Source organism: Hakea prostrata, chromosome 7, assembly GCF_041222555.1.
Source record: "Hakea prostrata isolate BN-2017 chromosome 7, UWA_Hpros_2, whole genome shotgun sequence".
NCBI lineage: Eukaryota > Viridiplantae > Streptophyta > Magnoliopsida > Proteales > Proteaceae > Hakea > Hakea prostrata.
Window position 1 is genome coordinate 66822583 of NC_142606.1, and position 16369 is coordinate 66838951.

The window sequence follows — 16369 nt, forward strand, 5'->3', positions numbered from 1 at the left end:
GATTTTTCTCTAGTTGAAACATTATCTTTAGGTTCAAGTTCCATAGATAGAATGTCCTTCCGCTTCATCTTTGGGTGCCTTTGTAAATCATGCATTATCATTTTGCTTGCAATTATATCTTGATTAGTTAAATCAGTAGTTTTAGATGCCAATTCTATCATAACTATCTATAGAATCACTGGCAGCATGACTGTCACTGGGTCTAGTTGCCCCAAGGAGTTGGATGATGCGTGGACCAAGGCACCACCTTGTCCACTCAAACACATGATTTATATCTTTGATGCCTAGCACATATTTTATGTGCAGGGAAAACAGATGGTTCTTATTTGCTGACACAGTTTCACTTTATTATGTGCGTTTGATATTCATTCTAAAACTTCTTTTTTTCACTTGAGATTAAAGCTAGGGAAATCAATAGGACAATTTGTTTTCTTTATGCCTACATCTCTATTTGTAATCACTGCAGCCCAAGTATTTCTTTAGCCCTTCCCATGAGAGACAATACAGTTGCAGATATGTGTTTTGAAGTAAGTCCTGCTTCTTCCATCCGATCTTTTGCTGAACCATGATCAATGTATCCGTCGAGGTAGCACCAATGATCTCAACTGCAAACATTCAAAGAAGCTCCATAGAATCAGAACAAGGCCTGGTATCTGATCCTATTGGTTGTGATGATAGTCATCTGGCATCAATATTGGCTATGGACGTCCACAAGGGTCAGCAGGAGGTTGAGATGGAACTGTTTCTCAAAGGGGAGCATGCTGCAGCTGATAGGAATTTGTTCTTGATCATTTTGTGAAATTGATCTCTAGGTATCCTGTAAAGAGAAGAGAATCTTCTCTCTTCTTTCAAAGTCATGTAGTCTTCAGTTACATGAAATGTATAAGCGTTCTTTGAAGAAATGTTGATTACAATATCTCTTTTTCATTCTCTTTTCTGAAAATATATCACCAGCCAATCAATTGAAGTTCTCTTTTCTCTTCTATTTTTCTCCTTTCTGTCGTGCTGGATTTATAAATATAAACCCACCAAAAAAGAAAAAAAGAAAAGAAAATAAAATAATAATAACAAGTATTTGCCACGGTACAAAATTACCGTAGCAAAAAATAGGATCCATAATTACCGTGGTGTATATAAGTAATTGCCACGGTAAGCAATTACCATGGCAAAAATGTAAGTATTTGCCACGGTAAGGAATTACCGTAGCTAAAGGGAGCATAACCGACCCCGTTATTACCGTCGTATCTCTTTACGACGGCTCCCTAACCGACGGAAATCCAACGAAAATTTTACCGTCGGGTTATTTTTTTGCTACGGTTATTGGGCTTTTGCCACGGTAATTTTCCGTGGCAAAAGCCCTTATTTCTTGTAGTGTGAACAAGCAATCTATAGTGTTAATATCAAAGCGGATGTTAAATAATGAAATAATTTGTTAACCTGTTTGATGTTAATATTATTACGAATACCAAATTAATCTTTAAGATATCAGTCACATACAAATGCCATTTCCAGTAACCTACATATTGAATATATAGAACCAAAATCAATCGTACTCTATTTACTACAAAATAAAAAAGGATCAATCCTATTCTCCAGTTTATATATTAGATATCTGATAAAAGAAAAAAAAATTCACTTAATTCAATATGTGTATCCTTTTAATTTTATCAATTCAACTGGTAGACTAAAATTAAATTCTATTTTGGCGTTCTAATGTAGAAGAAAAGTCAACAGTCAAATGTCTTAGAATTTGTATCCTATGCTTTCTTTAATGAACGAAGACCAGGCCTTCCTTAGTAGAAGGTTGGCAAATTGGACCTGTGTTGAATGACAAGGTCATCGTCTCATCACCCTCTGCAGGTTTTGTGTATAAATATCCATCTTCTGATTTGCCTTTACACCTACAACTAGGGGTCTATAAGCATTTGCAGAGAGTTTCTCACCCATTAATTTTCATTCTTTCTATCTATTACCTTTAATATTAGAGTTTCTCAACCTTGTCATGGCCATGGCAACTGATGAGAGAGCTGGGGCTGAAATCATCTGTGGAAAGGAGGCTTGTGATCAATTTTCAGCGGAGTTGTTGAAAGAGCTTGGATTCCCCAGTGGTGTCCTTCCTGTTGTAACTAATATATCCATTACCGATTTATACCGGTCAAACCAACTTCAACCGGGTTCGATTGAGAGATAAAGGCAAGATGATCAAAGACGTCCAAAAAGGAGCGATGATCTGATGGTCATAATTGAAAGAGAATTATAAGCGGGAAAGCCAGTATAAAAGCAAGAGAAGATCCGTAGGAAGGTAAGTCTCTAGAATCAACCAAAACTCTAAGCTCACTCTGATTGAACTCCATTACTAGCATTTTAGAAGCTCCATAGAGCTCTGTAAACACCATCGACACCAGACTGACTAGACTGTCGGAGACGAGACACCGATCAAGACGATCGGCTCCGTTTCTTCCTGTAATTCAGTTTCTTTCAGGAGTGAGAGGTTGATTGATCGAAGAGCAAACCAGATCGAATCAGATCTGAGGAGTTCGGTGCGAGAAACTACGGTTCAAGGCGATCGGCAGAAATAGCACCAACATTTGGCGTCGTCTGTGGGAAACAAGTCAGAACAGAAGCTATGGCTCAATCACCTGAGCGAGAGGAGGAATTACCGATAGAAATGGCGGAAACAAGCCAGAGGGAGCCAAGGAGAGTAAATCCAAAAAGAAGAACGAGAGAAGTGGTTCCGATGCCGCAAATTCCAGTGATGCAAACTCGATAGAGGCAGAGAATGCTGGAGGATCATTCTCCACCTCGTCCAACTGATCAGTTTGAAAGGCAAGAGAAACAATTAGCAGATACATTGGCGACATCTCGTCCAGAGTTAGATCCAAATCTGATCGCTGAGTGGTTTGAGAGCATGCAGCATCAAATACTGGAGACACAAAATCTGATGAGGACTTTCATCAAGCAGATCGGAGTACATCCTGAGGAAAGAGTTCCGGTCTTGTCAGCTGGAAGATCTTGAACTCTTTCTCGAGCAAAAGCGACCTCTGTCCCAAACTCTCAGATTCAAAAGTCAGGAGGAAGCCGAAGGAGATCATTTCTGAAGGAAGGATCAGGAGAAAGTGCGGATCCAAACTATATTCCACTAGAGACTGAAGATCGAGAATCGTCCAGAGATGATCAATTGAGTCATATCTGGAGCAAAAAAAGCAGGAGCGTTGGGAATTGGAGAGATAAGAGAGAAACAGGAAAATCAGGAGATTGCAGATCTGAAGTTTATGGATCGGAAATCGCAAAAAGATTTCGCGTCCTCGATGATCGATCCAACGACTGGTGAACAAAGATGGCGGAGAAAAAGCTGAGGAAATAATGAACCAGAATCCATTTGCTAAAGATATTATGTCAGCACCACTGCCGCGCAATTTTAAACTTCCGACATTCATGATGTACGATGGAAGTACAGATCCAATGGAACATCTGGCTCAGTTCAACTCTGTTATGATGCTAGCAGGTAACTACGATATTTTAAAGTGTCGCTCATTTCCATCTTCCTTGAAAGGATCTGCAACAACCTGGTTCTTCAGCTTATTACCAGATTCCATTAAGGATTTTAAGGATTTGACGAAAGTATTCTTGTCAAGATTCCAAAGTAGAATGAAAAGCAGCAAAACTGTTGATAACTTAGCTGCAATCCGCCAAAAATCGAGAGAATCAGTTCGAAATTATATGAAGAGATTCAATCAGGAGTCAATTCAAATTAAAATTTTGAATGAGACGGTGGCATATGACGCTATGTTCAGAGGCCTAACAGATGAGCATCTTTTGGAATTCCTGATCATGAACAAGCCAGCGAACATAGCAGAATTGACGACTCATTGTAATCGCTATGCAAATATGAAAGACATTCTCCAAGCAAGAAAAGAAACCGATAGCAAGTGGGAGTTAAAAGGAAAGATGATGGAGTTGTGAAATCTGATCAGAGAGATCAGAGAGAACGAAGGAACAGCAGGAGCTTTTCAAGAAATATTCCTGATCGTCAATTCAGAAGGGACATTCCCAAACCATTCCAAGAAAACTATACTCCTCTCAACGCAAGAAGATCGGAAATTCTGATGCAAATTCAGCATCAGGGATTTATGAAATGGCCACTACCTATGATAGCAAAGGCGGATGAGAGGAATCCGAATAGGTTCGTGAGATATCACAAAGATCATGGTCATGATACCGATGACTCGCAGAATTCTGAAAATGAAATTGAACGACGATCAACCAAGGAAGATTGGACCAATATGTTCAAAAGAGAAATGGGGGAAATCGAAGAAATGCCGCTGATCAGCCGAGAAGGTGGAACAATCGAACACCAGCTAGAGAAGAACAAGCCAAGGGAGATTTTCAGTACACCTCTCCAGAGGAAAATACTAAACAACAGGAAAATCTGCAGATTCAACAGAAGCAGTCCCCCGTCATGACCATCCTGGGAAGTTTGGACTTAAATTCAATTTCAAAATCTAAGGCTCATGCCAGGTATGTGAATACTATCGAATCTCATGTTATTCCTAGAAGAATCAAAATGATGAAGGAAATAGTCTTCACGGAGGAAGAAATGGAAGGAATTCAAGAACCACACGATGACGCCATTGTGGTAGTCATCGAGGTGGCAAACAGAGATATTCATAGAGTTTTGGTAGACATAGGATCATCTGTAGACATCATGTCTTACGAAGCTTTTCAACGATTGAAGTTGGATATGGTAAAGATAAAACCTTGCAGCACAAGACTATTTGGATTTTCTGGAGAGTCTACTTCGGTAGAGGGGACTATGGAGCTAACGATAACACTTGGAACACATCCACAAACGGTAACTACAGTTACTAAATTTTTGTTAATAAAAAGTCTATCAGCATACAATATAATTCTCGGGAGACCAACGTTGAATACTATTGGTGCAATAATTTCGACAAGACATTTGAAGGTCAAATTCCCAACGAAGGAGGCATTGGAGGATGCAAATCGATCCAGAAAACTTCAAGGCAAAGCTATACAACTTTTTTAAAGGATTCAAAAGCACAAGGTAAGGCACTTGCCTTTACTGTTGAAGTTACAGATAACAGGGATGAGGAAAAAATTCAAAGAGGTGAACCAGTAGAAAGGCTGGAAAAAATTTGTTTTGGTTTGGAGAATCCGAAAAAGGGACCATGATAGGAGCTGATCGAATAGTCGGGACAAGGAGCAATTGAAAGAATTTCTTCAAAGAAAACGCAGATGTCTTTGCCTGGTCAAGCACAAGACATGCCAGGTTTAAGCAGAGAGGTGGCAGAGCATTGTTTATGGATAGATAAATCTATCAAACCAGTGAAACAGAGGTGAAGGAATTTCTCATCAGAAAAGCATGATCCAATTAAGGTTGAAGTGGACAAACTTAGGAGATCTGAGTTCATTGAGCAAATCGAGTGTCCAAGGTGGTTAGCAAATGTGGTAATGGTGAAAAAGCATAATGGAAAATGGCGAATGTGTGTAGATTACACTGATTTGAACAAGGCATGTCCTATGGATTGCTATCCTTTGCCGCGAATTGATCAGCTAATCGATGCCACATCAGGTCAGCAAATGTTGAGTTTTATGGATGCTTATTCAGGTTATAATCAAATCCTTATGAAGAAGGAGGATCAACCTCACACGACATTCATGACCAATCGGGAAAGCTATTGTTATAAAGTTATGCCTTTTGGGTTAAAAAATGCTGGTGCAACATACCAAAGGGCAATGAACAAGCTGTTCACTGATAAGATTGGAAGAAATATGGAGGTTTATGTAGATGATCTTCTTGTAAAAAGTCAATTTAAATCTGATCATCTCGTCGATTTAAGAGAGTGTTTTGATGTATTGAGGAGAAATGGAATGAGACTCAATCCTGAGAAGTGTGCATTTGGAGTTTCATCTGGTAAATTCCTAGGTTTCATGGTCACACAGAGGGGCATTGAAGCAAATCCAGAAAAAATCAGGGCTATCTTAAATATGACGGCTCCTAGCAGTATGAAAGAAATTCAAAGCTTAACAGGAAGAGTTGCAGCATTAAGTAGATTTATATCCAGATCAGGAGATAAGTGTGCACCATTCTTCAAGGCTTTGAAGAACCTAAATGCACTCAACGAATTCAAATGGTCAGAGGACTGTCAGAATTCATTTGAAGAGTGAAGAGGAGGTTGATCAGCCCACCGGTTTATCTCGACCAAAGCCCTGGAGAAAGCTTGCGGATATATCTATCTTCTTCAAAGGCGGCGGTAAGCGCGGTGTTAATCCGGGAGGAAGGTACTGTTCAAAATCCTATCTACTTTGTAAGCCATACATTGTTAGATGCAGAATCTAGATATCTGGAATTTGAGAAACAGGCTTTCGCCTTAATAGTAGCAGCCAGGAAGCTCCGGCCCTATTTTCGGGCTCATCCAATTATTGTTCTTACTAACTGGCCTTTAAAGAAAATACTGCATAAACCCGATCCGGCGGGGAGAATGGTATCATGGGCGATAGAGTTAACGAACATGATATAGATTATAAACCTAGAACTGCGATAAAGGCACAAGTTTTGGCCGATTTTATTGCTTGAAAGTATTTCATCACCGGAGGAGGAAAAAGATTCTAGTAAGGTGTCTTCTGTGTGGACCTTACATGTAGATGGGTCAAGTCATTCGCAGGGATCAGGAGCGGGAGTGATTTTACAAAGTCCGTTCGGATTTGTAATTCAAAATGCACTTCGGTTTAATTTTCATGCTTCAAACAATGAAGCAGAATATGAAGCTCTTATTGCAGGTTTACGACTAGCCAGATCTCCCTGTGTTCAAAGCATCGAAGTAAAAAGTGATTCAGAGCTGGTGGTCAGTCAAGTCACGGGAGCGTATGGTGCGAAAGATGATCGAATGGTCAACTATCTTAAAAGAGTATCACAATGTAAGGAGTGGTTCACACAATTCTCAGTCACAAGGATATCTCGAAATCAAAATAATGAAGCAGATTCTCTGGCAAAATTGGCATCCGCAAAGTCTATTTCTATTCCACAAACTGTATATTATGAGGAGCTAGATATTCCGGCATATTCAGAGCCAGAGATAATGGAAATTGACGCAGAGATATCTTGGATGGATCCTATTATACAAGATGTGAAGGATGGTATTCTTCCTGAAGATAGGGAAAATGCCAGAACTGTGAAAAGAAGGGCTGCCAGGTTTATTCTAAAAAATGAATTATAATATAAAAGAACAGTTTCTGGGCCACTTTTGAAATGTTTGGGACCCTCTGATGCTCTTTATGCCTTATCCGAAGTTCACGAAGGAATTTGTGGAAATCACTTAGGTGGGAAAGCTTTGGCGTATAAAATTTTAAGACAAGGATTTTATTGGCCGCGAATGCAATCTGAGGCAATTGAGTATGTAAGAAGGTGTCATCAATGTCAGATTCATGCACCAATTCAGAGCCAGCCAGCAGAGCAGCTAACATCAATTCTTAATCCTCTCCCATTTGCTATGTGGGGTATGGATTTGTTGGGACCTTTTCCTGTTGCAGCTGGAGGGAAAAAGTTTGTAGTGGCTGCAATCGATTATTTTACGAAATGGGTAGAAGCAGAAGCCTTGGCAACAACTACCACGAGTCAAATTGAAAAGTTCTTCAGAAATCATGTCATATTCAGATATGGCCTACCAAAGATTCTACTGACTGATCACGGACTGCAATTTGACAATGAGAGATTCAAGGAGTTTTGTGCAGATTATCATATTGAGTGCAAACACTCATCTGTAGCATATCCTCAATGCAATGGCCAAATTGAGGTAACAAACAGAACACTTTTGTAGGGGATAAAAAAGAGACTGGATGAAGCGCATAGTTTGTGGATTGATGAACTACCTCATGTACTATGGGCATATAGGACTACGGTCAGGACCCCAACAGGTGAAACACCTTTCAGACTGGCGTATGGATCAGAAGCATTGGCTCCAGTGGAAGTTATGGTGGGATCAAATAGATATGAAGGATTTGATCCAATAACTAATGAAGAGGGACTACGGGCAAACCTCGAATTTTTAGATGAAGTCAGAGAAAAGGCCTTATACCGTAATATGGAATATCAAAGGAGAACAGCAGCGTATTATAATGCTCGAATCAAACATAAATCTTTCAGAGTAGGAGATTTTAAGGAAAAAATCAGCATTAGATCCAAGGAACTGTGGAAAGCTTTTTGCAAATTGGGAAGGACCATATGTGGTAACAAAAACTGTGAGCAAAAACACATATTGGCTGAAGGACTCTCATGGAAGTTGTTTGAAACGACCGTGGAATGTAGTTCACCTTAAGAAATATTATCAGTAGAAAGAATTTTCTGGTATTCTTGGAGAATGCATTTTATTAAACGTGGTCATCCAAAGTTTCTTTCTCATTATTAATCCAAAAGACATCTATGCGAACCAGTTTCTTCTGATCAAGCCATTTCAACGCTGATCCAGGGTCATTCTTTTTGAGGATGATCCCGACTTTTCGAAGTCAGACCCAAGTGGTCAGCCTTCCGAGGCTTGGTCATGCTTTCCGAAGCTGATCACGAATCATTCCGTACCGAGGGTGATCCCGACTCTTCGTGAGTTAGGCTCAAGTAGCCAGCCTTCCGAGGCGTGATTATGCTAGCTGATCCGGATCATTCCGTACCGAGGGTGATCCCGACTCTTCGTGAGTTAGGCTCAAGTAGCCAGCCTTCCGAGGCCTGGTCATGCTTTCCGAAGCTGATCACGGATCATTCCGTACCGAGGGTGATCCCGACTCTTCGTGAGTTAGGCTCAAGTAGTCAGCCTTCCGAGGCCTGGTCATGCTTTCCGAAGCTGATCACGGATCATTCCGTACCGAGGGTGATCCCGACTTTACGTAAGTCAGGCTCAGGTAGCCAGGTCATGCTAAGCTAATCACGGATCATTCCTTTCGTGAGGGTGATCCCGGATTGTTCCTTCCGAGGAATGATCCCGACTTTCCGAAGTCAGGCTCAAGTAGCCAGCCTTCCGAGGCCTGGTCATGCTTTCCGAAGCTGATCACGGATCATTCCTTTTGCAAGGATGATCCCGGATTGTTCCTTCCGAGGAATGATCCCGACTTTCCGAAGTCAGGCTCCAATAGCCATCTTTCTAAGGCAGCATTCGGATCGAGTACGACGGAATTAATCAGTAAAATAACTCAAGGATCAGGTTACACTGAAGTCTATTAATTGAAGTTCAAAAGTCAGATCAGGTATTAAATCAACATCTCAAGGTATCTGATCAGGTATTAAAATTCCTTTTAAATACTTTTTCATCAGAGGTATTTCAGCAGTATATATAATATAAAAATAATCACAATAGAAGGAGGGAAGAAAATTTCATTCATATAAAAGTTGAACAAGTTAAAAAAAAAAAACCTCATATGCAAAAGAGGTAGGCAAGAAAGAAAAAGGTAAGTTCATAAAGCAAAAAGAGTGTTTTCTTCATATGTGTGATTTTGTAGATGGATCAACATCTGTAGCATTACCAGACGGATCAACATCAACAGCATCATTAGCAGCAATATCTTTATCTCCTTGAGCAGGTAAGTTATCATCATCATTATCATCTGAACCACTGGCAGAATGATCTGGGCCAGAGCTGGAGGAGTCACTCATATCATTATCAGAATCATTTTCTGATGAACAATCAGAACTGGGATGCTTCAAATTCCTAAGATCAAAAAAGGTTCTAGAAGGGAGAAACTCTGGAGATAACAACTTTCTATGGCAACATTAAGGATGGGACGAGCAATTACTTCTGATGGGAAAAATATATGATAATGAGTAAGGATTACAAAAAGATAGAAAGGTATACAACAGTTATTATCTTTACCTGGAAAAAGGCCGTGACTAATGAGACCTGCATCTGTCTTCAACTTGGCCGCATCTATGGGAGTTCTAGTCGGAATCATACTCCAGGTTATTCGGTCATATTCAGTAAGCACAGGACATACTTTTAGAGGAGATAAGGAATCCAAGGAATGAAGACACCATCGAGACCGGAAGTTTGGATTTGGAATAGCGCAGAAGAAGTATTTTTCCCGCCATTGCTTATTGTCATGGGGAATGGAAGAATCAATGAAAATTTTGGATTCTCTTCCCAGTTCACCCAAAATGCAGGTTCTTCTGGCAAAGTGAAGGTATCCGCGTTCGCGGGATACTTTCAAGGTGTAATAATTTCTGAAGAGATCAACAGACGGGACACGATTCATCTGAAGAATAAACACAAAAAAACAGTAAACCAGCCTCCAACTATTTGGAGTAAGCTGAGAATGACAGACATGATAATAGTCCAATAAAGATTGAACTACGGGAATCAGGGGGATTCTAAAACCTGAATCAAGGTGATCAAGGTAGATGGTGATAACACCAGGATCAACTGAGTAAGGACGGTCGGAGGAGTCAGGAACCCATACTCTAGCATCAGAAGGAAAATGGTAACTTTCCAAATAAGAATCCAGGTGGGATTTCTTTATTTTAGTGGGATACCATTCAGGACCGGCATGCTTTGGGTCCATTTTTTCTCTGGACATGTTGACAGGAGTATAAAGAAGGATGGCTTCGTCATGAGAATACGGGACCGGTTTCCAGTCTGAAGGATTATGTTGAGAGGAGGAAGAAGCACCAGACACGTTTTTCATTTGCTCTCTGCTTGGAGGTATATCGGGTTGGGAAGAGGTACTTGGCATCGAAGGATTGGAAGCAGGATCCATGGCGGAGATAAGAAAGGAAGAAGAAGAAAATTGAAAAGGTAAAATCTGAAAAGGAGTAATAAAGGAGTTAGCGAGATAGGTATGTTGATGTTCGCGAAGAAGAACAGAGTACGGAAAGGAAAAGGCGACAGTTGATGATATATATAAAGAATGAGAGAGGATTTCTTGAAAGGAGGGGGAAATACACGATGGTCCAAAATCAATGGTCATTACCTTTCGTAACCGACGCGTGGGATTAATCGGCTAACGCATGAAAAACAGCAGTTGAAAAGAATGAAGATGATGTGTGAAAGGGCAAGGGAACAATATGATGGTAATGCATGGGAAAAAGACGAAGTCAGTGATCAAGCTGCGGTAACGTTAAGGAAGTTAAAAAGTTATATTTGAAAATTCAGAAAAGATCTGACAAGACAGTGATTTCAGCCGGTTTTAAGATAACTTGGGGGCTGAATACAGTAATATAATTTCGACCAATACAAAGGACATGATTTCATGAGAGATATGGTTATAAGCAGATTTTCAAGATAATGATGATATGATACGATAACTCGTCATCAAGGTTTTGAAGAAACCGAGAATTACCTGGGGAAAAGGCGTAATAGCTGGACAAGGAATACTGTGTGATTTTGATGAAAAGGATAAAACCTGCTAATCAGAGTCTCATTTAGATTCAACTCCGATCAGCGGGCTTGGGGGCTTATGTTGTAACTAATATATCCATTACCGATTTATACCGGTCAAACCAACTTCAACCGGGTTCGATTGAGAGATAAAGGCAAGATGATCAAAGACGTCCAAAAAGGAGCGATGATCTGATGGTCATAATTGAAAGAGAATTATAAGCGGGAAAGCCAGTATAAAAGCAAGAGAAGATCCGTAGGAAGGTAAGTCTCTGGAATCAACCAAAACTCTAAGCTCACTCTGATTGAACTCCATTACTAGCATTTTAGAAGCTCCATAGAGCTCTGTAAACACCATTGACACCAGACTGACTAGACCGTAGGAGACGAGACGCCGATCAAGACGATCGGCTCCGTTTCTTACTGTAATTCAGTTTCTTTCAGGAGTGAGAGGTTGATTGATCAAAGAGCAAACCAGATCGAATCAGATCTGAGGAGTTCGGTGCGAGAAACTACGGTTCAAGGCGATCGGCAGAAATAGCACCAACACTTCCCACAGGAGAACTAGTAGAATGTGGGAGGGTCAGATCCACGGGCTTTGTCTGGTGGAAATGCAAAGCCCCCTACGAGCACTACAATGCAGCCACCAACACTAAGAACAGCTATGCTGCTGAGACCACTGCATACGTTGAGAAGGGGAGGATGAAGAAGATGACTGGATGCAAGGCCAAGACACCGCTGATGTGGGTTTCTATAGTAGAGATGTCCATTGATGGCAACAAGATCTCCTTCAAGTCATCCATGGGAGTTGGAAAGTCCTTTCCCCTCACTTCTTTCATGAACGAAGAAGAAAAGAAGGCTTATCTCTCCAATAATTAGATGGTTCCATTGGCAAATTTAAACCATATTCTACCAGCCTGGCCTCCTTCAGTAGTAACTTAGTTATTTCTATCATCCTCATACTTTATCAGCTATATATATGTATTGAATTATTCATTTGTATCTTTATGTAATCCATGCATCCTCACTTAATGACTAGATAATAATTGGATGTACTACTTAAAAACCAAAGACACAGGGTTCACCTTAACTTATTTCTTCGCCTCTATCTTCTGCTCTTGTATTGCAAGACCTATGAATTCAACTTTAGTTAGATGCACTAATTTGCCAGGTCTTCTCTCTAGTGTATGAGACTGAAGCGTCACATTGCGTTCTTTAGTACCACATCTAACCATGAGAAAAGCCTTTTACTTTAGCTATGTTTTATTAAAACTTGAACATGTTGCATTCTATGACACGTCGATGAAGAAAATGGTCAAATTTGTGCAAAATAGAAGAATTTTAGTTTTTGGTTGGCCATGCATCACCCTATCACTTTACCAGCAATATTCATAAACCCTTGGTGGGTGTATATGTCGTATGAGCTAAATAATGAATCGATCTAGTGATCATCGCCGTGGTTAACTTAGTTTTCCTTTACACTCTTAACTATTTAGCAATGCGATTGCTTTAACTTAAGATGAATTGGCCAGATGACTTGAAGATCTAGTATAAAGAATAAAACATTGTTATAGAAACTCTAAAAAAGCATGCAAATGCTTCAAGGATATGTGATATTATTAGTTGACACGTCAAAAATTAGATGATCATCGAAAGATATCTTTAATCTTGTTGGTCAGAAAATATTTTGCTGCTCATATATTCTAGAATGGTCTTCGTTAACTTGTTTGATCGAGGTTAATAGATGTCCATTTAGTCACATTACTGTATAATAGACACTAATATTACCATTTAGGAGATCAGCCACATTATAATTTATAATAACCTTTCTTGTATCATACATTTTGGAAATATAGCTTCAAAATCATCGTATAGGCCAACTTAACCTAGATATTTAATTAAGAATTATCCAATTAATGTTTGTGTATCTTCTTGTTTTATCAAGTCAGATCGAATTCTTCTTTGGCATACTAGTATAGAAGAACAGTCAATAGTTAAATGAAGATTGCTTCCCTTAAAATTTGGATCTCATGTTGGTTAACTGGCAACATTTAAGATTATTTTTCCATGCTAATTTCCTTCATTGACCAATTACTCTGATCTAGAAGCACAAATTATTAAAATAAGTCACAGAAATTATGGAGCGATTTCTCTTTATTTGGCTAAGGCTGTAAAATGGATTCTTAGTTTGAAATTAAGAAGACTTGTTCCACTCTCATCATCAGGTTTAGTGTTTGTATATATCTATACCCTCAAGAGTGCAAACCCACAAACACCAAAGGTCCTTTAGGAAGTACAAGATAGCTCCTATATGGATATCCTTATGTTCAATGTGTATTACTTTATTGGGTCATGGCTACTGATGAGAAAGTCGGGCTGAAATCATCCGTGGAAAGGAAGCCCATGATCAATTTTCAGCAGATATGTTGAAAGAGCTTGGATTCCCAATGGTGTCCTTCCCAAGGGATAGCTGGAAGAATGTGGAAGGAGGAGATCCATAGGTGGAAATATAAAGAACCTGTTGTTCCAAAATTTAGTTGTGAGTGATCGACTCACTATTGGTCCAAGCTTGGTTCCTGATAATAAAAATGGATCCTGATAATAAAAAAAGGTGAGAGTAGGCCTCCTCTGAGGACCGAAAACTACCTCCAATGATTAGGTCAGATTCAAGAAAACATAGTCTTAGTCTAGAAGAGTAAATGTTTCAAGAAAGAATGTCTTCCTATGGAGTTTGCAGGAGGGTAAATGCCAGAGTTATTGTCATTGGACTTATCCTAATTTGTGTAAAACATTGGATTATATAACAAGTTCATACCTCTGAGGTGGCCAAGATGCATCATAGCCCTCTGATCTTTTATTACAAGATGAAGGGTTGTAATTACTCACAATGGGTTACTCGATCACCAAGTTAAGAACCCAATCATCTTGAAGAAGCTTCAAGACAATTGTACCTTATCCCAACCAGATCTGATGATTAGAGTCCAGCAGCCCTTTACTTTTGCAGACAAAACATAAGGGAACAATACTCGAGGAAGTCCTGAGCGAATGAGAAGCTTCTTGGCAGGCACTGAGCATTTAATGAGTCTCAGTACATTCAATGTTAAATTTAACGCATTGATTGATGTTTGGATAAAGATATGTATGCCGAATCCCCTTACAACGTTACTTTTGCCAAGATATAGCTTTTTGGGCGCTTGACAAGGGTTATCCGAGAAGTCCACTATGTCAGTTGGCAGTCACAATGAAGTATCCTTCTAGGCAAGTATTCTGCCGAGAAGTGCTTGATGAACCCTATGAACTTAAACAAGCATTCTAAACCGTGTGGTTCGTTCAGGGCTCACGGTTTGAACCATAACATGTATAACAGGACCGGCCCTATGATCATGTCAATCTTGTGACCAACTCCAAGAACAGTTATTAAGCCCAAACCATTGCGTATGTGGGAAAGAGAAAGATGAAGAAGATGACAAGATGCAAAGCCAGGACACCACTGAAGGTGTGGGTTTCTATAGTAGAGATGTACATCGATGGTGACAAGATCACATTCAAGTCATCAAAGGGAGTCGGCAAGTCCTTCTTTCTCACATATTTCATGAATAGAATGAAGAAGAAAAGAAGGCTTACCTCCATTATTAGTAATGATTTAGTAGCTCAAAGTCCTTATCAACTGTATGTATTGAGTTCCTCAGCTCATCCTTTTGCATTGATGCACTTCATTTAGTGAACAATGATGGATGAAGGCTCCATCCTTTTGTATTCTTGCTTAATATTTATTCGGGCTGCTGCACTGTTAAACTTACGAATGATATTAGTTATCACCATTAAGGGAAGGAAACAAAAATTTGAAAAAGAACCTGGCTGCCAAGCTGCAATAGTATCCAAACACGAGAGGAAGACAAAATGTTGCCCAACCCTGTGAATGCATAGATCTTATCATTTTTTAATGATGTCAAGCAAAATTTGATTGATCCCAATTAGATGATGAAATAATATGATAAATGTAATAGCTTGGGCCCTAAAACAAATCAATATTACAGCAACAGTTCTTTAATTTAACACTTTTTTTTTGTTGGGTAACTAGTAACTTTATGTAAGGGATAACTATTTAGTGTAAAGAGATTAAAACTCCTGACTTCATGCTATGAGATATTGGTTCTTACAAACTAAGCCAAGCCCTATGGGTTGTCTTTCTTGCAAGTTGATTTCGTATTTGTTTTACTGGTTCATTTAATTAAAAGGGTATAAAGAAGTGATTTAATTTATATTGAAGGAATTCGAAGAGCTAAGTACAAACCAAAAATAACATTATGAGAATTGGTGTATAAGCTATATGCATATATATCTTAAGCTTTCTATCTAGTATGGCATGATACAGAGCTAATTAGAATGTAAAAATCCATGTAGCCAGCCACATTTAGTTGAGACAAGACTTATTGCTTCTTCTTTATTTTATTTTATTTTTTAATTTTTTTTAAAGGGTTTTTATATCAATTTACTTGAAATAGGGGGTGGGAACTATACATATACCATCAGGGACAAGGAACACCCTTTCGCCGAATTTCGGTTGTTTCGGTCTAGGACGAAACGAATATATGTCGAAATTCGATATTACAAAATATCACTGAAAATTCGACGATTTTCCACCGAATTGGAAAAAATTGTCAAAACCTCACTGAACCTGCCGAAACCTTTGCTGGAATCACTGGTAAGTGACCTCCTTGGCTCCTTCCTTCTCTCTCTCTCTCTCTCTCTCTCTCTCTCTCTCTCTCTCTCTCTCTCTCTCTCTCTCTCTCTCTCTCTCTCTCTCTCTCTCTCTCATGAGATGATTTCCACTTTTGTTTTTAAATAAGTTGTCTGTAGACATTTTCTCTAGCTCTACCTTTCAAAGACTCATCTTCCTCAAGTTCATTATTATTATTTTTTGCCGATTGCCAAAAAGGCGATACCCCAGCGAGATGTCGCACCTTAATTAGGGAGGATTGGACCCTGACCTC

The 16369-nt window shown here is 39.4% G+C and overlaps 1 protein-coding gene across 1 annotated transcript; it reads left to right on the plus strand.

The window, feature by feature from the left end:
• The first annotated feature begins 565 nt into the window (after positions 1-565).
• Positions 566-12424, plus strand: LOC149011768 (uncharacterized). Its single transcript, XM_089162756.1, has 2 exons — positions 566-780; positions 11963-12424. Exons 1-2 carry the CDS (start codon positions 566-568, stop codon positions 12252-12254), a joined length of 507 nt encoding a protein of 168 aa, XP_089018882.1. The 3' UTR covers positions 12255-12424.
• The last annotated feature ends 3945 nt before the right edge of the window (positions 12425-16369 follow it).

Excerpts from the sequence above, each read along its gene's own strand:
- LOC149011768 (XM_089162756.1), top strand. The coding sequence starts at position 566 with ATGATCAATGTATCCGTCGAGGTAGCACCAATGATCTCAACTGCAAAC. Across the intron at positions 781-11,962 it reads GCTGCAGCTGATAGGAATTT|ATCCACGGGCTTTGTCTGGT; the intron begins GTTCTTGATCAT and ends TGGGAGGGTCAG.